At 28.5% G+C, this 22,818-nt stretch overlaps 4 protein-coding genes and 2 pseudogenes across 4 annotated transcripts in view; 4 read left to right on the forward strand and 2 right to left on the reverse strand.

Annotated features, from left to right (window-relative positions):
• The window catches only part of LOC148566303 (uncharacterized), a 40,306-nt gene that overhangs the window by 11,181 nt on the left and 6,307 nt on the right, over window positions 1-22,818 (reverse strand). The gene's annotated exons all lie outside the window — the stretch shown is intronic.
• Window positions 2,937-4,075, forward strand: LOC148566304 (F-box/kelch-repeat protein At3g06240-like; annotated as a pseudogene).
• On the forward strand, window positions 10,139-11,288 carry LOC107624726 (F-box/kelch-repeat protein At3g06240-like; annotated as a pseudogene).
• Window positions 13,192-14,715, forward strand: LOC148566305 (pentatricopeptide repeat-containing protein At2g34400-like). The gene is made up of 2 exons (XM_088488544.1): window positions 13,192-13,945; window positions 14,186-14,715. The coding sequence occupies exons 1-2, from the start codon at window positions 13,192-13,194 to the stop codon at window positions 14,713-14,715; spliced, it is 1,284 nt and encodes a 427-aa protein (XP_088344670.1).
• Window positions 15,204-16,358, forward strand: LOC107641445 (uncharacterized). The gene has a single exon (XM_088488545.1). It carries the CDS (start codon window positions 15,204-15,206, stop codon window positions 15,945-15,947), a length of 744 nt encoding a protein of 247 aa, XP_088344671.1. The 3' UTR covers window positions 15,948-16,358.
• On the reverse strand, window positions 18,723-19,623 carry LOC107641446 (ribonuclease MC-like). Its single transcript, XM_021103143.2, has 2 exons — window positions 19,365-19,623; window positions 18,723-19,274 (listed from the first exon to the last, which is right to left on the reverse strand). The coding sequence occupies exons 1-2, from the start codon at window positions 19,596-19,598 to the stop codon at window positions 18,852-18,854; spliced, it is 657 nt and encodes a 218-aa protein (XP_020958802.1). The 5' UTR covers window positions 19,599-19,623; the 3' UTR covers window positions 18,723-18,851.

Genomic DNA, 22,818 nt, shown 5'->3' on the forward strand with positions numbered 1-22,818 from the left:
GTGGAGGAGGTGGTTGATTGATTGATGGGGAGGAGTTTGACGAATTTGTAGTAGAAACTCCCTGGAAATTATGATCAAATCGAAAGAAGCATTGAAGGGCGGTGTGTCCAATTCTACTACAAACCTGACAAATCTGCCTATTATTGAGTTGCCAAGAGCTTCTGCCTCCACGAGAGAATCTGCCACCTCTAGCACTCCTTCTACCTCCATAGGGACGATTAGAGTTTCTTGGATTTGAAAAATTTGTTTGAGCAAGATTTGCTTGAACCATTGTTAAAGAATTCTGTTTGAATTTTTCAATGGTGTCTTCATGAGATACGAGGAGATTTGCAACCTCTCCCAAGCTAAACAATTCAGGTTTAGTTTGGATGAGGCTGATGCAGCTAGAAAACTCTTCTGGCAAGCCTTTACAAATAGTCTCAATGTAATCTTCATGGCTAAGCTGAAAACCAATTGCTATTAACGAGTCTGCAATTTTCTTAATTTTTGACAAATACTCAGATATAGTAAGGTTCTTTTTCTTAGTGATCTTCAATTGATTCTTCAATTGCTTGATCTTTGTTTTAGTTGATTCTGCAGAATAGTCTTGAAGTTTCTGCCAAATCTCCAATGCTGATTTACAATGAACAATTCGATTCTTGAAGGAAGAATCGACAGATGCTAAGAACCAAGAACACAGATTATAGTCTTGTTGCATCCATTCTGAATATATTGAAGAAATCTTGCCAGCAGTCGTTGTTTCTTCAGATTCAAATTTAGCAGGCACCTTCCCTTCAATTATGTGATCTTCCAGATTCTGTCCTTTGATTGTGAAGAGTGCTTGTTGCTGCCCTGTAACAAAATTTGTTTCTTCAAGCTAAGCTTATCCAAGATAGGAGCAAGAAAATTTTTTTTATTTGCTGAATTTATAGGTAAAGCCATGGATTAAACCAATGCTCTGGATACCATGTGAAAATTATGAAAAAGTGAAAGAGTTGAAAGCAATTGAAAGAAAGAGAAAGTAGAGATTAATTTCTGAGATGAGTAATATTGATCTAAAATTGTTGCAAAGCGATCCTTTGTTTACACTAAAGGTTCTATATTTATAGTGATAGCATGCCCTATGTAACTTCACTAGTGTCTATATTCTCTACAAAGCTATAAAAAAAAGTGTTAAAGGATTTTAATAAATATAAAAGATATTAGAATATAAATAAATATTTTTTAATATAGAATACTTTAAAATAAAAGTGCAATATTTTATTTTTTAAAAAATAAATATAAAATATATAAATACATAAAAATATAAATATTTTTTATTCATGAAGACTAATTATTATGTTGTAAATTTTATAATGGTAAAAATTCATATTAAAATGTTATTTTTAATTACAATATATTAAATATAAAATAATTAAATTTTATTTTACATTTGACAAACACAATTCTGAATATTGAATAGTAAATAAATTTGGGTAATGTATGCTCATAAATTATATTACGGTAGTTAGCTATTTAATTTTATTCATATATCATCAATTTAATCAGTTATACATATGACAAAAAGTTATATTATGTAATATATTTATTTATTATGAATTTCTTTTCATGCTCGTATAAAGCACAGATCCATACACTAATATTTAAAAAAATATGGTTTCTAACCATTTAACACGTAATTTATTCTTTATAATATGTTAATTTTTAATTAGTTAATTTTTTTATTTAATCGCTAACTGCACTATTAATTTGGATTTTTTAAATTTAACAAAAGTTAATATTTAGGATCACTTTGTAATTAAGTTATTCTTTAAACGTATGTCTTATTGTATAATTAAGTTTATTCTTTAAAATTTCTTTACCTCTCCTTTTTTCTTCGTATCTCTTATCTGTTTACTTTCTACATCTCTAAAAATTGGATAATGATATATCTAATTACGTAAGGTTTCTACATCTATTTTTTTTAATTATTTTATCGTGAAACTATTGTTAAGGTTGCAAGTACGAAGAGTATAAGAAATTAGTCCCGTCTCGAATAGTGAAGAGTATATAAGATGAAAGACCTGTTAACTTAATGTCTTAAAATTTTGAGTTGGATGTAATATTTTCTCATTTTGATTCAATACTAAATAAAACAAGTTTGAGCTGATTTTTTATTATTTTCTTAACATTACTGTCTTTTCGAATTATATCATTTTGATTCAACCTCCAAAATTCTTTTTTATTTTATTTGCCAAACAAGGCAGCACAAATAATGATAAATTAAGATCTCTTTTAAGTCAACGTTGCACAAATAATGATAAATTGAAATCTCTTTTAAAATTCATTTACTTTACTAATTTGTACGGGCAAAATATTAATGACAAGTAGTTATTTTTAGCTTTGATTTTTTATTATCTCCCTAATATTATTATTTTTTAAATCATATCATTTTAATTTAACCTCAAAAATTCTTTTTGTATTTTATTTGCCCAATAATGTAGCATAAATAATGATAAATTGATATCTCTTTTAAGATTCATTTACTTTACTATTTTATACAGACAAAACATTAATGACAAGTAGTTTTTTCAACTTAGGTTTTTTATTTTTTTTACACTAGTAGAATTTAATATTATTTAGGAATAAACTAAGCGTAATGAGTAATAATTATACATTTATGTTTGTAATTGCAAATGCAATTCAAGTACTCACATTTAGATCGACTTTTTTTTTATTCTATTTAGGTTTGTGATATATATTTTCAATCAATCAATTTGATTGGTTTGATATTTAATCCTATATATTGGAGATCTTAATTAAGAGAGAAACAAATAGAGCGACAAAAATGTAATACCATTGAAATTTTTCTAAACTTGAATGTTGAAATCTAATTTATTTTTTTTATTACATTTTGCGAGGCACACCACAAACGTAAGACTCTATCCTCTATTGTTCCATCTTCATCTCCAATGCAAATGACAACCCATAGCAATCAGATTCCTAAGGATCTTGATGGGAAATTCTAGCAAAATTATCTGTTAAGTCTTTGAAGCGATTTAGTTGCGTACATAAGTTTTGGCTAAATTTACTTGAAAATTCTGATTTCAAGAGCATATACTATGAGAATTTAAAATCTAAAACTGCTTATTCCTCGTCTCTCCTTCTATGGAGATATTTTCATGACGAAAGAAGTGATCCACACATCTATGAAATTGAAGTGCATTTGCTTTCTGGAGAAAGGTATGAAAACATGGTTACGTTAGTTTTGCCAAGTCTGTTTGAAGAAATTGGTTTTGATAGAATTATAGACTGTGTTAATGGTATCATATGTCACTATAAAAAAGCTGGTCTTAATGTAAAAATAGGACTTTGGAATCCCAAAACCGACGAGCATAAAATTATTCCTCCAAGTATTATTACTAATGATCCCGACTTTGATGCAGAGGTAGAAATTCATGGGTTTGGTTATGATAATGTGAATGATGACTATAAAGTGATTCAACATATATGTTATTGTCATAATGAATTTTACCAATATGAGCCTGCTCTAGCAAATTGGCAAATTTATAGTCTAAAAAGTAATTGTTGGAAGAAACTTAATCTTGAAATGACTGAAAAAGGAGGTTTTGGTGAAGGTTATGTAACGTACTTAAATGGAGTATGCCACTGGCGGGGTGGAGATAAGAATGGAAAAGAGGTACTTGTGTCATTTAATCTCAGCACTGAAACGTTTCAAACCACATTGATTGGTTGGCAACAAAGTGATGATATTGATTGCCTTACCAGAACTTTGGTAGTGCTCAACGACTCTGTTGCTCTGATCTCCTCTTTTGATGAGAATAGTCATATTGAAATATCCATTTTAGGTGAAGTTGGTGTAAAAGAATCTTGGGTGAAGCTTTTCACAATTGGACCCTTTCCATATATTTGGCATCCAATGATAATGGGCAACAAATGTGATATAATATTTTTTATGGGAAATGAAAACCATGAATTGGCTTCCTTTGATGTTATTAGTGGCAAAGTAATTCACAATATTAGTATTAAAATAGATCTATTTGGTACATGGATTTATAAAAAAAACCTCCTCTCTTTCACTACAGGAATTAATTAATTTGTAAATATACAAATTCATATGTTATTCTTATATGTTATAATAATACAAATATATTAATAAGCATTTTTAGATTTGTTTGGATGAACTTTTAAGAAATTTTTTTTTCGAATTATTTTTTTAAAGATTTTTAGAAAAATAAAAATAATTTTATATTTGGATATCTAATAAAAAAAATCTTTTTATTTATCAATTATGTTTTAATACAATAAAATAAAAATATTTTTTTATTTATTTATTATGTAAAAATAAAAAAAGTTATTAAAAAATATCTTTTTATTAAAATTTAACGGACCTAAACAAACACTTTCGTTGTGCATGTACATGTAATATTTTATTCAAATTAAAGGTTCACTATTTGCTATTATTAATATATATTTATTTTTTTAGAATCAATAATTGATCCCTATTTTTCACACTAAGATAATAATAATAACTGGATACAAGCAAATATTACAAGAGTATTTTAATAGAATATTTTTTTGCATAAAGTAGTACCCTGTTTGTTTTTTAGGACATGCGATATATCTGACTCTATTAATATTGAGACACAAGTGAACCTCAAATAATAATACATCACTCTAAAATTTTATACACACAAGTTAGAACTCAACCTGACCAATTTTAGTCTTTATTGTATTAATATTGCTAACATGATTATAAGTTGTAGTTGCATCAGGACCTAATTCAACATTTTTGAATACGTTCCAGATATCCAATTTATTTTTAAGAACAATGACCAATCTAAAATATTGAAATTGATTAAACTTAGCAAGCTACAAGTTTTATATTTGTTTCATTCATCTTCCCAAAATTGCCTATTGCGTGTTTTGTTATTTAGATTTGGCCAATTAATCATAAATTGAGGTTCCAAATTTGTTATTTATGAGAATAAACTACAAAAAATAATTAATAATTAATTTATTAAATAATAAGATAAATAAAAACGGATAAAATCTAATTAATTAGCTTACTGGCCTTGCTCGAAATTTATTGTTTGTTGGAGAATAATTTAGTGACCAAAGATAAAATGCATTTGTGAGACACAAATTGTGTATTGTGAAATTCCACTTTGAAGATTGTGTTGTTAGTTTTTTAGATACAACATTGATAAGCAGAAAAGATGTTAACCATTGTTAGATCAATTTAAAGAAAAGGCTTAATTATAATGTGCATAAAAGAAAATAAAAACAACTATGATCTTTGGAATATGGTTCCATCAATAGTAAAGATATTTTTTCTGTTTAATTTTATTCTTTTTTTTATTATAATATATAGTTCTTATATTCTCTTAAAATTATTATTCACTTCTGTTTCATTGTTGCTAATGTACTTATTGATTTTTTTTATCAAATATGAAATGAAATTTTGATTTTCTTATGCATGTGAAACTAAATAGCGAAAAAAAAAAATCCAATTTGAAAGAAAGATAATAAATGATGAAGAAGTTGTGATATTTTAAACAAAATGTTTGATAATTAAAAAAATTAGATAAAAATACTCATAATTTATTTTGTTTAATATTTATTAATTAGTGTGATAATTAATAAATATTGAAAATTCTGACTATTTTTTTTATTCTAATATTACCGTATTTTAAAAAACAAAAGAGAATTACAATGCTTTAAGAATGAAATAAGTGATATTGTCAAATTGTATAAAATAATCTTTTATGTAAAACAGTATAGATTCTAAATAAAAAATTGAACAAAATTAACTTTAACATATGTTATGTTTAATATATTAATAAATTAATTAATTATGTTTTGTTGTAAAATATAACGCTAAAAATTATAAACTTCGAATAATTAGTAACTAATTAATTAATAAATTAATTATTATTTAAAAAAATAAAAAATTTAATTTTATAATTTAAAAAAAATAAAATAATCGTTTCAAATATTAAATATATTAGTAGCTCATATATTTAGTCTAATAAATAAATATATGTGATTTAATATATATATATAACTTTAATAATAATATTTTATTAATAAAATCAATCCTTATAACTCGAGAAAGGTTCCACGGTTCATCTTGTATAATAGCCACCTATATAGTGTTTATGAATGTCGAATAAAAAAAATGGGGCGTCGCCAAGCGGTAAGACATCGGGTTTTGATATTACGAATAATTCCGACAACTTCGGGAGAAAAGGAGGCATTTACTTATTATAAAGATGGTGCGATTTGATTATTTTTTTTACCGATTTCAGTCTTATGAGAAAGACACATTATTTTATTCGTAAAAAAATAAAAAAAGACCGACGCTTGCTTTTATATATATATATATATATATATATATATATACTCACTAAGTAGAGTAGAAAGAAAATAAAGAAAGAGAGACCGTGGGAGAAAGAGAGAGAAATCATAAAAATTTCTGAGCTTTCGACTTTAATTTTTTGAAAAAGCTCTAATTTTTTGAGATCTATAACTTCAATAAAAAATTTAATTTAATAAAAATATTCGTATTTTTTTTTATATGTCAGCATTATTTTTGTCTGGTAAAAATTGATGATGGTGTAGCCCTTTTTCTTCTTAAGTTCGGCCAAATGAAATTTTAGGATATATAGACGATTTCTGACATTTTCTTCTTTAATAACTTGGTCGAAAAATTTTTCCGGAGTTTCTATTGTTATGATTTCTTTGCGGAGGTAGGATTTAGTAATTTTATAATAATTAAATGTGAATTTGATAAGTGAATGTTAGTTTGATTGATTATTGTTTGAGTTTGAATAAGTTTATGTTGAATTATTGTTGTTGTTTGTGATTTATTGATTTGGTTATAAAGAACAGCTCAACTGTAGTTATTTTAATGATTTTGGGACTGTTATGATATAGTATTTTGAGAAAATTGATGAGATTGGTGGTTGAAAGATTAAACTAAAAACCGTAAAAACTCGATAACCGAAAAATTTGAGAACAGATTAAAGCATAAGTAATATTTTGAAAGAAAAAAGTTAAGAGTTTTGGTTTTGGTATAAAAGAAAGATTAGTAATTACAATTTATTTTTGAAGGGTAATATTGTATTTGTATATAAAAATCGAGGTATAATTTACAATTGTATAAGTTTTGAGGTATTTTGGATAATAAATAAAGTATAGAGATAAAATGGACATTTTATAAAAATAAAGAGTTATTTTTATAAATATGAAAATAAGTGAGAATCAAATATTGAAGTTAAAAATAGAATAATAAAAAGATCATAATTTAGAAAGTAATTGCTAAAAGTTTAAAATAAGATTTTATAAACTAAATTTTAAAAGAAGATTATAAATATTATTTTAAATATATTTTTAAAATTATTCATTTATATTAAAATAAATTATTATTATTATTTACATTCTAATATTTTAAAATAGTCAATTATGTTTCATATTTTAAAAAATAAGACTCTTAGTGTTAGAAAATAATAAATTATATCACAAGAATCAATTTTGGATATCTGAAGTATTAATGAAAACAAATCAGATAATGTTTCATTATTCAAATGGCAGTGCGTTCAAGATGAAACTCATGATTCGAGATTCTACCAATAACGACTTCTTTACTGAAACCTTAAACATATACACTTCTTCCATGATTTCACACACTGGTGGCCATGGGAACACCTTCACTCACCCTTTACTCCTAAAGGCCTGTGCCAACCTTGGTTCCATTAGTCAATATTCATGGGACTATGATTCATGGCCATATTCTGAGACTTGGCTTCCAAGATGACTTAGTTATTGAACAGCTAGCTAGCACCTGCTTTTATTTAATTTGTTTGTTGTATTTGTAACTTAAAAATCTTTATATTATTTTTAGCTTTCTTCTTATTTTTTTTGTATGTGCTATTTTTAGAAATAAAAGTATAATAAGGGTATCCCTTATTTTTCAGTAAAAATTTTAGATGAGTGCTTAGCTTGTTATTACATGTTCAAGAAGGAATTTAATGCTAATTTCTTTTATTTTAGATTTTAATTCGAACATATAATTTTATATAAAAGATGTTTTTAAAATAAGCTCAACTAACTCTATATGCATTAAATATGCTACTCTTATGATTCATTGGATTTCATAATATAAATGAAAATAAAAAAGAAGCTATAAAAGAAGAATGTTGAGGAATTTTAATAAATATAGAAAATATTAAAATATAAATAAATATTTTTTAATATAGAACACTTTAAAATAAAAATGCAACACTTTATTTTTTTAAACTAAATATAAAACATATAAATACATAAAAATATAAATCTTTTTAATTCATTAAGACTAATTATTATGTTGTAAATTTTATTATACTAAAAATTCATATTAATATGTTATTTTTAATTACAATATATTAAATATAAAATAATTAAATATTATTTTAAATTACTTGACAAATACAATTCTAAATATTGAATAGTAAAAAAATTTGGGTAATGCATGCTCATAAATTATATTATGGTAGTTAACTATTTAATTTTATTCATATATCATCAATTTAATTAGTTATATATGACAAAAAGTTATACTATAAAATATATTTATGTATTATGAATTTCTTTTCATGCTCGTATAACACACAGATCTATACACTAGTATTTAAAAAAAAAGAGATAATTTCTAATCAATTAATACGTAATTTATCTTCTATGACATATCAATTTTTTTATTTAGTCACTAATTAACTATACTATTAATTTGAATTTTTTAAATTTAACCAAAATTAATATTTAGGATCACTTAAGTTATTCTTTAAATGTATGTCCTTATTGTATAATTAAGTTTATTCTTTAAAAATTTTTCTTCGCCTCCTTTTTTTTTTCAAAGTTAGGAATGAGATTCGAATAACCCGAGATTTTTAAATGAGAAAGAAAGACTATACCGTTAAAGTTATAGTTCAAATAGCATAGTCTTCTCTTTTCTTCACTTTCCTTGTCCGTCCACTTTCAACATCTTTGATTCAATATTTCTCTGCATCTTTAAAAATTGGATAATGATATATCTTTCAACATCTAATTTTTTTAATTATTTTATCATTAAATTATTGTTAGGGTTGCAAGTGTGAGAAGTATAAGGAATTAGTCCTACATAAAAAAAAAATATGAATAAGTGAAGAGTATATAAGATGAGAGACATATTAACTTGAAGCTTAAAGTTTTGAGTTGGATATGACATTTTCTCATCTTGTATTCTCTCGTTTTGATTCCTCTCTGAAATCTTCTGGTAGTAGAGCAAAATGATAAATATTTACTTTTATATTTTTTTATTATTCAAAATTGTAAAACTATTAATGAATGTTAAATAAAACAAGTTTAAACTGATTTTTTATGATCTTTCTAACATTACTATTTTTTCGAATCATATCATTTTGAGTTAACCTCCAAAATTCTTTTTCATTTTAGTTGCCAAGCAACGTAGCACAAATAATGATAAATTGAGATCTCTTTTAAGATTTATTTACTTTACTATTTTGTACAGGAAAAATATTAATGATATGAAATTATTTTTAGGTCTAATTTTTTATTATCTTCTTAATATTACTATTTTTTGAATTACATCATTTTGATTTAACCTCCAAAATTCTTTTTTATTTTATTTGCCCAACAACATAGCACAAATAACAATAACTTTAGATCTATTTTAAAATTCATTTACTTTTCTATTTTGTATAAAAAAATATTAATGACAAGTAATTATTTTTAACTTAGGTTGTTTATTTTTTTTAAACTAGTAGAATATAGTATTATTTAAGAATAAACTAAGTTTAATGAGTAATAATTATACATTTATGTTTGTAATTGCAAATGCAATTCAAGTGTTCACAATTTAGATCGGCTTTCCTTTTATTCTATTTAGGTTTGTGATATATATATTCCCAATCAATCAATTTGATTGGTTTGATGTTTAGTGCTATATATTGAAGATCTTGATTAGGAAAGAAACAAATAGAACGACAAAAATGTAATACCATTAAAATTTTTCTAAACTTGTATGTTGGAATCTAATTTATTTTTTATTACATCTTACGAGGCACACTACAAACATAAAATTCTATCCTCTATTGTTCTATCTTCATCTTCAGCGGAAATGGCAACCCATAGCGATCATATTTCTAAGGATGTTGTATTAGAAATTCTAGCAAAATTACCTGTTAAGTCTTTGAAGCGATTTAGTTGTGTGCATAAGTCTTGGCTAAATTTATTTGAGAATTCTAATTTTAAGAGCATGTACTACGAGAATTTAAAATCTACAACTACTCACTCATCGTCTCTCCTTCTATGGAGATATTTTTATAACGAAAGAAGTGATGGAGACGTCTATGAAAATGATGTGCATTTGCTTTCTGGAGAAAGGTACGAAAACATAGTTACGTTAGTTTTGCCAAGTCTATTGGAAGAAAATGGTTTTTATAGAGTTTTAGACTGTGTTAATGGTATCATATGTCACTATGAAGAAGATGGTCTTGATGTAAAAATAGGACTTTGGAACCCCAAAACCGACCAGCATAAAATTATTCCTCCGGGTATTACTGATGATGAGCCCGGCTTTGATCGGCGAGTAAGTATTCATGGATTTGGTTATGATAATGTGAATGATGATTATAAAGTGATTCAATGTGTATATTATGTTCATGGTCAAACTTTTGTAGAAGAGCCTGTTCTAACAATTTGGCAAATTTATAGTCTAAAAAGTAATTGTTGGAAGAAACTTGATCTTGAAATGACTAAGAAGGAACATATATATAATGCTTCTGTAGCGTACTTGAATGGAGTATGTCACTGGTGGGGTAGAGAGCATGCCACTAATGGACTCGAAGAAGAACAAGTACTTGTGTCATTTAATCTCAGCACTGAAACGTTTCAAACCACATCAATTGTTTGGCTGCAAAAAAATGATGATAGACCTATCAGAAGTTTGGTAGTGCTCAACAAATCTGTTACTCTGATTTCCTCTTTTGCTAAGAATAATTGCATTGAAATATCTATTTTGGGTGAAATTGGTGTGAAAGAATCTTGGGTGAAACTTTTCACACTTGAACCCTTTTCATCAGAATTTAGTCCAATGAGAATGGGCCACAAATGTGATCTAATATTTATCGAAAACCACAACAGTGAATTGGCTTCCTTTGATGTTATTACGCGCAAAGTAATTCACAATATTAATATCAAAACAAGCATGTTTGGTACATGGATTTATAAAAAAAAGTCTCTTTTCTTTCATCAAAGAAATTAATTAATTAGTAAATATACAAATTTAAATGTAAGATGTATTTAAATGGGGTATAGAAAGAGTATGTAAACTTTTTAAGATGAAAGTTAATTTTAATATTCATGTTGATAGTTGAAATTGATTTGATAAGTCAATTTGTATTACATTCCAACATTTTGTGAAGGATTACCATGTGTTCATAACATGCAGGGGAAGAAAAAAAAGTAATCCTAAAGATCTATTTTTGTACTTAAATTTTATTCCAATAATATAATATATGTATAGATCAGATCTAAATACCTGTGTACGCTAGTAAAAATCTTTTTCTCCTTCGATGGTACAAAGGCGCTATGCGTATTCACATCGAGACCAACATTTGCTGTCAACTCCTTGATCAATGGACATCTGATCTAAAATTAAGAAACCTCATGCAACTCTTTGCACACTATAAAATTCTTCTCCAAGAATTAGGCTCACATACATTTATGTGTGTAGAGGTAAAGGAATAAAACTCTTATTATTCTCGTCTGTTTCTCATGTTTTCCTCTACTCTTGGCATACATATATATAGTATGAGATTTGTTTCTGATTTTAAATTTGAATCTCAATTCAAATTTAAATCATATCTTGAAATTCCAAATTTGAATCCTTTAAATTTATGAATTATATCATAACTCAATTTGAAAACAGAATCAGTTAGAATCTTGTCCAAATTTAGAAATAAAATAACTAATTATTTTCAAATCTCATTTAATATTCTCAATTATCATACTATTATTATATTCTTGGTGCTAGCAAAGAATATAATAATATTCCATTTGAATTAATATAATTATTTATTTGATCAAATCAAATTAATAATTAAATAATTCTACAGCAAAGATTAAAACACTCGTTAGTGTGTGATTCCGTAGGTTCAATACTAAGCGGGTAGTAAATTAGTTATACTAAATTTACTAATCAAGGTTGGCGTCTAGCAACACTCCTCAACGACTCGATAGTTTGAAGTAATATATTTTTACTAAGAATCTTAGAAGAACAAAGTATAATTCCTTCCATCTTTCCAGCTCTTGGTTAACCTTTAGAGTATGGTTTAATTGTCAAACTCTAACTTGTTACCATTATTATAATGAAATGTGAATCACTTAAAAACTCATTTCTTCATTCATTCAATCCCCTTGGCCAAGGTTTTATTCATCTCAGTCATTATAATCATAGAGCTCAAACTCTTTACCGAGAGTTGACGGATTCCTTATTGACTAATCATTAATTCTACAAGTATTTAAATCATACCCAATATCCATTCAACTAGCACCCTAGGGTATTAGGTGTCCGGAATCAAAGTATAATAAATACATTGTTAATTACTAAGACAGTCGCAGGTCAAAGGAAACTCTATTACTATGTTCATCTTGAGAATATCCTATTGACAAATATGCGGTAATTATAACCATTAGGAATTCTCAGAGTGAGTCAGTTCAATGGTCATATCTCTATATGCATCATCTATATATATAATTTAATAAATGAGATCTATTAATCTTCATCCAATGAAGACCATTATATATATATTGATCTTTTCGGATTATTAATGTCCTTTTTAATAATCCTATGACCAAGAAAAATTTAGATTAAATTATAAAAGATTTATCTCTCAATATTATGATCACTATCACAATAATAAATTTATAAATTTAATCAAAGACGTTATTATATTAACATTTTAACATTTTAATATAATAACAATAACAAATTATTTGATACATAATTGATTGAATTGTGGTCATACTTCTTATTCCCAACATTTTAAAATGGTCAATTATGTTTCATATTTTAAAAAATATGACTCTTGGTGTTAGAAAATAATAAATTTTGGATATCCGAAAGTTTAATGAAAACAAATGGGATAATTGTCCATTATTCAAAGGGCAATGCGTTCTGCATCACTTAGCAGCTTCAAAAAGCCCCTTTACCTATGGAACTTGATGATTCGAGATTCTACCAATAACGGCTTCTATATTGAAACCTTAAACATATACACTTCAATGGTTTCACACACTGGTGGGGATGGGAACACCTTCACTTACCCTTTGCTCCTAAAGGCCTGTGCCAACCTGGGTTCCATGATTCATGGGACTATGATTCATGGCCATATTCTGAGACTTGGCTTCCAAGATGACTTATTTGTTCAAACTGCACTTGTTGGCATGTATGCTAAGTGCACTTATGTTGAGTGTGCACGCCACGTGTTTGATGGAATGGCGCACAGAAGCGTCGTGTCCTGGAACTCCATGATTTCGGCTTATTCTCGTGGGTTTTTTATGGATGCGGCATTCAGCCTCTTGAAAGATATGTGGGTTCTTGGCTTTGAGCCAAGTTCGCCCACATTTGTTTCAATTTTGTCAGGTTGTTCGGATTCAGATTCAGATTCCTTTAGCTTTTGGTGGCAAGGGATGTCGATACATTGTTGCTTGATCAAACTTGGACTTGTGTATTCTCAAGTTACTTTGGCCAATGCGTTAATGGGAATGTATGTTCACTTTAGCCAAATGGAGGAAGCGAGGAAGGTTTTTGATTTGATGGATGAAAAATCAATAATTTCTTGGACAACTATTATGGGAGGTTATGTGAAAGTTGGCCATGTTGCGGAAGCATATAATTTATTCAATCAAATGCAGCATCAAAGTACTGGCATAGATTTTATTGTATTTCTAATTCTTATATCTGGTTGTATACAAGTAGGAGATCTCTTATTAGCTTCATCAGTTCAAGCTTTTGTACTTAAATGTGGATGCGATAAAGAGGAGTCCATTGAAAATTTGCTAATAACTATGTATGCAAAATGCAGTGACCTTGTATCTGCTAGAAGGATATTTGATTTGATTATCAAAAAGAGTATTTCCTCATGGACATCAATGATTGCAGGATATGCCCATTCGGATCACCCATTGGAGGCATTGCATTTGTTTAGAAGGCTTGTACGGACAGATTTTAGACCAGATGGACCAACCGTTGCTACTGTTATATCAGCTTGTGCTGATATAGGATCAATTAGCATAGCACAAGAGATGGAAGATTATATTTCTCTAAATGGATTGGAATTCGATCTACTAGTCCAAACATCTCTCATACACTTGTACTCCAAGTGTGGAAGCATCAAGAAAGCCCAAGAAGTATTTGAAAAAGTGGCAGATAAAGATTTAACTGTTTGGTCTTCCATGATAAATAGCTATGCTATTCATGGGATGGGGAAAGAAGCGATTGACCTATTTCGCAAAATGACAACTACAGAAGGGATAATTCCAGATGCTATTGTTTACACCAGTGTTTTGCTGGCTTGTAGCCATGCAGGGTTAGTAGAAGATGGATTGAAGTACTTCATAAGTATGCAAAAAGATTTTGGAATAACTCCTAAGATAGAACATTGCACTTGCTTGGTAGATCTTCTTGGTTGAGTTGGCCGGCTTGACTTAGCATTAGATACGATTCAGGGGATGCCCTTGGAAGCACAAGTGCAAGCTTGGGCTCCCTTGCTCAGTGCTTGTAGGATCCATGGTAATGTTGAGCTTGGGGAGATTGCTGCTGTCAAGTTACTAGAGCTTAGTCCTGGAAGCTCTGGAAATTATGTATTGATGGCTAATTTGCACACCTCATTCGGGAAGTGGAAGGAGGCGCATGCAATGAGAAAATTGATAGATGGTAAAGGACTGGTTAAAGAATGTGGGTGGAGCCAGGTTGAGATCGGTGGTAGATTTCATACATTTGCAGCAGGAAATCAGTCACGTGTTCAGTTGGCCAATATCTATAAGATGCTAGAAGATCTAAATTTTACTCTTCAAGAAGGTAGCTATGCAGGACAAGCTGTAACAATGAATAATGACCCTTAAAAAAGAACCACCTTTGAAGACATGAGGCTATACAACAAAAACTTTTGCTTCTGGTCATGTCAATTTGTAATCTTGCATTTATAAGATTATGCCAATTTCAAGTGATTCTTACCCTACTACAGGATTTGTCTCTGTCTCCTAGCACAGATGTTATTTCATTTTCTCCAAATGAAGAGACCAAGGAAGCACTGATAATAGTACGAGACTTCACCATCAATAATAATGATGCTTCAGTGTTCTTGGATGCTCAACATTGCTGCATCATGAAAACCAGCTTAGATTATCTCTCCAGTTTGTCTGCTAATGATGGTTTATCAGGAGCAATGAGAGCATTGATATCTGAAACTTCAACTGTGTTTGCACATTGTAGTAGTAGCTACATTGAAGCAAATATGAAAATTGAGTCCACTGCTTCAGAACTGTCGAGAGCTGATAACTTAAAATCTGACCTTGAAAATAACAAGAATCAGTTCAATGATATGGTGGCGTCAGAAAAAGAGCTGCAGCAAAAGTTGGCACGTTTGGAGGAAATGAAAAAGGAGCTAGAAAAGCAAATCAGAACTACTAATGCCAACATCATGGCTTCTCGAAAAGAACTGAACACGACTCTAAAGAGAAAGAGAGGTGTTTATGTGGAAGGAAAGGCACTCAAAGCTCAAATGGATGTGAAGGAGAAAGTACCACGTTTGCAACATGAGCATGACTTGGCAAAGGAAAACCAGGAAAAAATCAAAGCTGAATGGTCAGAGTTTGGAGAAAAAATTAATGAGATTGTTGTAAAGTCAGCTGTACAAGATTAGCGAGAGGAGTTTGGTTATTATGTTCAAAACACAATTCTTTTATTATTAACATTGTGATTGAGTATCTATTTTGTTTTGCTCAACTTGGAGTTGAAATTGTCCCGGTCCTCATTAGCCAGTTTCATACTGATTGCTCTCCAAGCCTGCAAAAGGTGTTGAGAAGACCTCCTCTCGCTTCATCCCAAGTATAAAGTTTAACTTTTGTATGGTGACTATTGTTTTTATGTGAGATTATATGCGTGTTATATCTCTAACTTGCACATATTTGTAAAATCCGGCATTGTCAGCAAAGGTAGTCATTAATGCACATTCTATACGAAATTTTGGGAGGCCTTTGCTTCTAATATAGCCACTTAATATGTCTATTTCCAAACTGAAGCTCAGGCTTCAAGAAACTCATCCCCAAGAATGACCAATGAAACTGTTTAGAAGGCTGTAAGTGCTTGTCTTTTTATTGAGTGTGTTCATTGCTCATTGTGTCTAATTCGATATGTTGTATAAATCATTATGCTTGTACTCATTGCTCCCATTGTTTTTCTCTCAGGCTGCTGCCTTGAAAGGTTCTAAGGCTGCTTGCACTAGAAGAACCAACTCAATTTTCTGTTTCAGGTGTTGATTCTTTGTTTGTTATATTAACAAAAGGGTGCTTTTATAACACCTTCAAATTTATAATTTTATATAGATTTATAACTATTGAATGATAATTAATAAAACAAGTCTATACTTAATAGTTAATACTATAATTTACCCTATTTATTACACTAAAAAAAAAAATTTTCGCACAAAAAGTAGCATGTTGGTAAACTGAACGGACAATAAATTATTATTAAAAGTAGCATAAGTTGCTTAACTTTTCATAATATGGAGAAAATTAGAGCAAATTAAACGATATTTGGTAATATAAAATTAAGTTTGATGCATTAGGTCCATTCGAATATTTGAAAAATCATTCAAAATGATTTCTAATTCGTCATTGATTTCATTGATTTTATAAGTATTTTAGAGTTTGACCATGATTGAAGTGTAAAGTTTGTATGTTATCATTATTATGATAACAATATATGGCTTTTAAAGTTAATAATAATTGCAAAAATAAATTGTGTTAATAGTGCGATAATATTTTATTGATAACTATATGAAAATATATTTATAATTAAACCAATAAACTATATATGTTCCTCAGTACATATGTTAAACTTAAAATCTTTTTAATTGTATATAACTATTAAATTTTATTGAGAAGGAAAAAGTAAAAACTTTATACCATTTTTAAAAACTAATTCAGCAATATTTAGCATTTATAAACTTTAACTAATTTGACTTGAGTGAAGTTGACTTATTTATAAGTAAAATTCTCAATATTTGATCCTAAAATTTAATGCTCCTAATTGATAACTAACCACATACCCAAACATCATTTTTATGGTCCTGACTTATAACCTCCAAGAAATCTTCATCACTTACAACTGCAATGATTTAAAGGAGAAGAGACTAAAACCAGAGACTTACATTGAATCTACACCAAGGATGAAAAAAATGATGTATCTCCACTGCATCCATCATGTTCTATGTGATATTACTGCCTGTTAGGTATAATGTTTTCACATTTCGAGGTCACTATTCCTTCAACCCCTTCCTCCTGCTTCTGTGGTACTAACATAATTCAAATTTTACATCTTTATTTGAATTTTCTCTCACATTTTCTATAAAAGTGACTCGAGAGGCCTAATTACAAAGAATGATATCACTGAAAGCAGTGCCATTGGAATGTTCCAAAATGTATTTTTACTGTTGGCATTCTCATGGATGTATATTATGTTCTTGTAAACCATCAGTTGGTTGAACTGAATGATTTCCAATAATTGATCATCCTTTTTATTTGCTTTGCAGTTGCCAGCTCATATCAAAATAAAATATTCAGGTGTTGATCCTGGAGCTAGGAAGAGAAAAGGAGAGCGTAAGGAGGGAGAGGGCTCATTGCTCCCATTGTTTTTCAGAACCAAATCAATTACCTGTTTCAGTGTTGATTCTTTGTTTTTTATATAACAAAAGGGTGCTTTCATGTTTCTTAGAAAAAATAAATAAATAAATAAGGAGAGCTTATTTTTCTTGTTAGAGTATTTGTTTTTCTTTTACTCTTATATTTATCATTTGAAGGAAAAAAAAATTTAGAAATTTTGTAGAGAAAATATGAAATAATGCAAAATAAAAAATAATTTAGTCATATTAGAAGCCATTTTGTGATACTAATTTTATCCTAATTATAATTCACATTTTAATAATTTTACCAATATATCATTTTTAAAGTAGTTGGTAGGTGGATGGAATCATGAAAGAGATGACATAGAAAAGGATAAAAAAAATATTTTACAAATTATTTTTATAGTTTTTTTTAATAAAGATCATCTAATATTTTGGTTGTTCATTGAAGTTAGCTTCTAGTCTTTCACAAAGCATTGTTCAAAAAAGAACTAGCTCATGGACCATTTAGATGTTAGACCCAAACTCATTTTTTGAAAGATAAGTAAACGGTCAAAAATTAGGTAATTTCACAATCTTTATTGATGTTACCTTAAAATATATCCAAATTTAATTCAATTCCATTATAATAATAATTGATCCATATTTTTCACACCAAATAATAATAATAATAATAATAATAATAATAATAATAATAATTGAGAACAACAAGCATATTTATTTAGAGAATCAATAATTGATCTCTATTTTTCATTCCATAATAATAATAATAATAATAATAATAATAATTGGATACAAGCATATTTATTTTTGAGAAATCAATAATTGATTTCTATTTTTCACACAACAACAACAACAACAATAATAATAATAATAATAATAATAATAATAATAATAATAATAATAATTTGATACAAATAAACTTCACTCGGGTATGTTAATGAGATATCCTTGGCATGAGTTGTTATTATTAACACATGAGATATATGTAGCTCCCATGGCATCCCGACACACCCGAACCTCAAGCAATAACACAACATTATTGTGAGGCATTACGCAGTATAGTTCAGGCTCAAAAGGACCAATTTTAGCTTTAATTGCATCAACAATATCATTATAATTATAAGTTACGGTTGCATTAGGCCTTATTCCTGCATTTTCGAGCATGCGCAGGATGTCCAATTTATTTTTAATACCAATGGCTAAACTAAAATATTGAAGTTGCTTAAAGTTATTAAGACTGCAGGTTCCATGCTTCTTCCATTGAGCTTCCCAAAATTTGTTATTCCATTTTTGGCCATTTAGATTTGGCCAATCAATTGCTAATTGGCGTCCCAAAATATTTACCTACAAGAATAAATCACAAAAATGATTAACAATTAATTTATTAAATAACAAGATAAATGAAAATGAATAAAGTTTAAATAATTAACTTACTACATTTCTGTCAAATGAATGGCTTAAAGAACAATCTTGTGGCCAAGGGCGAGAGAAATTTTGTGGCCATAACCCGTGAATTGTAAAATTTTTTTGGGTTGTCAGTACTCCATATTTCTGCTGATAGGATGGTGGCCATTGTAGGGATAATCTGAAGTATTGATAAGTACTATAAGTAGGACGAAATAAAAATGTAATTAGCATGATATAGAAAATAATGAAAACTGATTTCATTGTACAAGTATAAAGGGTTGGAGAGACTGATAGAGGTTAGAGGATTGGAGAGAGTGATGATTCTCTCCCCTTATAAATAGAGGGTTAGAATTCATCTAAATTAAAATTGATTTAAGCAATCAAAATTTTCTATTCACAACCTGTTATTTAATAAATTAATTATTAATCAAACTATCTAAACAAACCGACATTGATAACTTTGAATTAATAATTATTTGGAAGAGCATCAATTTATGTATATTGCTTTAATTGTTATTAGGCAGATACACCAAAGCTACGCATGAATTGTCAAGGGCAAGTTATGTGTTTGATGGTGCAAATATGGAAGAAGAGTGCAATAAGCTAAGGTTCCATTCAATTCTTGAATACTATGCACGTAACTGGGGCATAATTGTTTCCAAATAGAGACAGGTTAGTGCTTTCATTCTTTGCTCATAATAACCTCATACCATCCTAATTATTGGAGCTTACCAATGTCTGGCCAAGTTGATTTCATCAATGGATCGGAATGGAAGGGACTGTTTGGTAGGTTGGATTGTGAAGGAAACTTCCCAACTTCTATCAGAGAGGATTCTTACCAAATATTAATATGAAATGAAACTATCATTTAAAATGAAATATTTACCAAATATTTATTTATGCCTAGATATTTTAATGAAATCTAAATATTTCATAATTTCTTTATCTTAGTTTTTTTCTTGGAGTATTTATATGATTTTATTTTATTTTTTCAGTCAAGTTTTGATATATAAAAAAAATTCTAGAAAGAAAGATCAAGGCCTTTTTTATATAATAAAAAATTAAATTCTATCTATAAAAACGTAATAAATAGTACCAGAAAAATAAAATAATAATAATAATAATATTTTCTTCTTTTATGTTTTTATTTTTTATTTTCTTTTATATTTTTATTGCCCTTGATATTTTGCATGTAATTTATAAAATCTTTATTTTTTACACTACTGCATATAAAATTTTTATTTTTCATTTGTCTAAATTAAGTTTAGAGTTATTTTTTTTAATAGATCACAAAAACTGTGGAAGCTAATCTCTTACTAAAATTGGTTAGTTTAGACAAGGTATTAAGTTAATGCCAATAAAAAGTTTGAGCAAAAAATTCACAAAATTTAATGAATTTAATTAAAAATAACAAAAAAAAAACTTAAAATAAATGACCATTTGTATCCATAAAAGATGAAAACACTGATATATGTATCCACACTAGATCGAAACTAAACTTGTACCCATATAAGATGTCCTCTGCGTGACAAAAGTACCCTACGTGGCACTCTAACCTTCCAAAGACAGGGTACTTTTGTCACATAAAGGACATCTTGCATGAGTACAAGTTTAATTTTGATTTAGTGTGAGTATATATGTCAGCGTTTTCATCTTTTATGGAGTACAAATGGTCATTTATTCAAAAAACTTACCACTAAAAAAATAAGCTCTATTTCAAATATAAAACTTTTGCACGTCAAATTGGTGAATTATTGATTTCTCTAAGGAAGAAATTAGAACTCCTTCATTTTTCATTAATTTATCCATACTTTATTCCTTTTAATTATATAATAATTGTTCTTCGTTAAATTTGATTTTTACATTATTTTGTAGTGGGACGATTTTTTGTCACAATAACTTATGTTTGAAATGGTTTGTATTTAAGATAAAGTCAAATTTATTCAAATATTATATCTTTGTGTATTGTAAGAATTGATATATTTATTTGATTTTGAAATGAGATTTTAGTGTAGATACTTTTTTTTTTTGAAGAAATATATGCATTTATAAGAATAAGTTCATACTCTTTACTATTCATGTTAAGTTTAAGATAAGATTTGTATTTAGTCGTTTTAAAAAAATACAATTTCGACTTAATGAGCAGAACTTAAAACTAGAAAAGTGTACGATTAATGTTAGATTTGTTGGGTTATGTTTTTTAGGTTACATATTTAGAAGAGAATTATTTTCCACGTATAAGTCTTTACAAGTCATTTATATTTATGCATTTTGTGTTGTTACTGTTGGAAAAAGTTAACAAAGGTTCAAAACAAGAACCTGTCTAACAGCGGAAGCACCAAAAATAATTTTTCCACAACCTGTGCGATTAAATAGGCAATACCAAAGATACTCCAAGCATCAAATATAATGGCAGAAATTAAATAATCAGACACCAGAATTTTAACGTAAGAAAACCCCCAAAAGAGGGACAAAAAATCCATGGGACCTAGTCCAGTAAAATCTTTCACTATCAGAATAATGGGTACACAAACAGTCTTCCTAGTGACACTAGGACATTTCAACAATCAACAAAATACATCATCAAAACTGATGGAATCAACATAAACCCTCCACAAAGTGGGTATCTCAAATCAGGCAAAAGAGAAGGCAATACAACTAGCAAGTTATATCCTAATATTCATCTCTACATCAGGAATAACATACTGAAATTTCATAAGAAATGAAGCAAATTTACTAGATCAATCGGATCAAGATAGCTTGCCCTTTTCCCCCAAATTTTCTCTTCTCCCTCGACGCCTTTTTTTTAAACTATGGGCCCCACTTAGTTAGGAACCCAAACAAATCTCCCCCATCAACAGGAGGTCTAGTAGAAGCTATGTCTAATGAGCATAAGGAAGATTGGTTGAAGGTCATGCAAGAAGAAATGAAATCCTTGCATGAGAATCATACTTTTGAATTGGTGAAGTTACTGAAGGGTAAGAGAGCATTCAAGAATAAATGGGTGTTCAAATTGAAAGCGGATGAAAATATCTCACGACCAAGGTACAAAGCTCGATTGGTTGTGAAAGGTTTTGAGCAAAAGAAAGGTATTGATTTTGAGGAGATTTTCTCTCCAGTTGTGAAGATGTCCTCTATTCGAGTTGTGCTTGGATTGGCGGCTAGCTTGAATTTAGAGGTTGAGCAGCTTGATGTGAAGACTGCATTCCTTCACGGTGACATAGATAAAGAAATCTATATGGAGCAACCAGAGGGTTTCAAGGTTAAAGAAAAGGAGCACCTTGTATGCAAGTTGAAGAAGAGCTTATATGGGCTGAAGCAAGCGCCAAGACAGTGGTACACAAAGTTTGATTCCTTCATGGAAGGTCATGGGTACAGTAAGACTTCTTCTGATCATTGTATGTATGTTAAGAAATTCTCTGATGGTGATTTTATAATTCTCTTGCTTTATGTTGATGACATGCTGATTGTTGGTCATGAC

The sequence above is a fragment of the Arachis ipaensis genome, chromosome B5, assembly GCF_059453495.1.
Source record: "Arachis ipaensis isolate K30076 ecotype BB chromosome B5, ASM5945349v1, whole genome shotgun sequence".
NCBI lineage: Eukaryota > Viridiplantae > Streptophyta > Magnoliopsida > Fabales > Fabaceae > Arachis > Arachis ipaensis.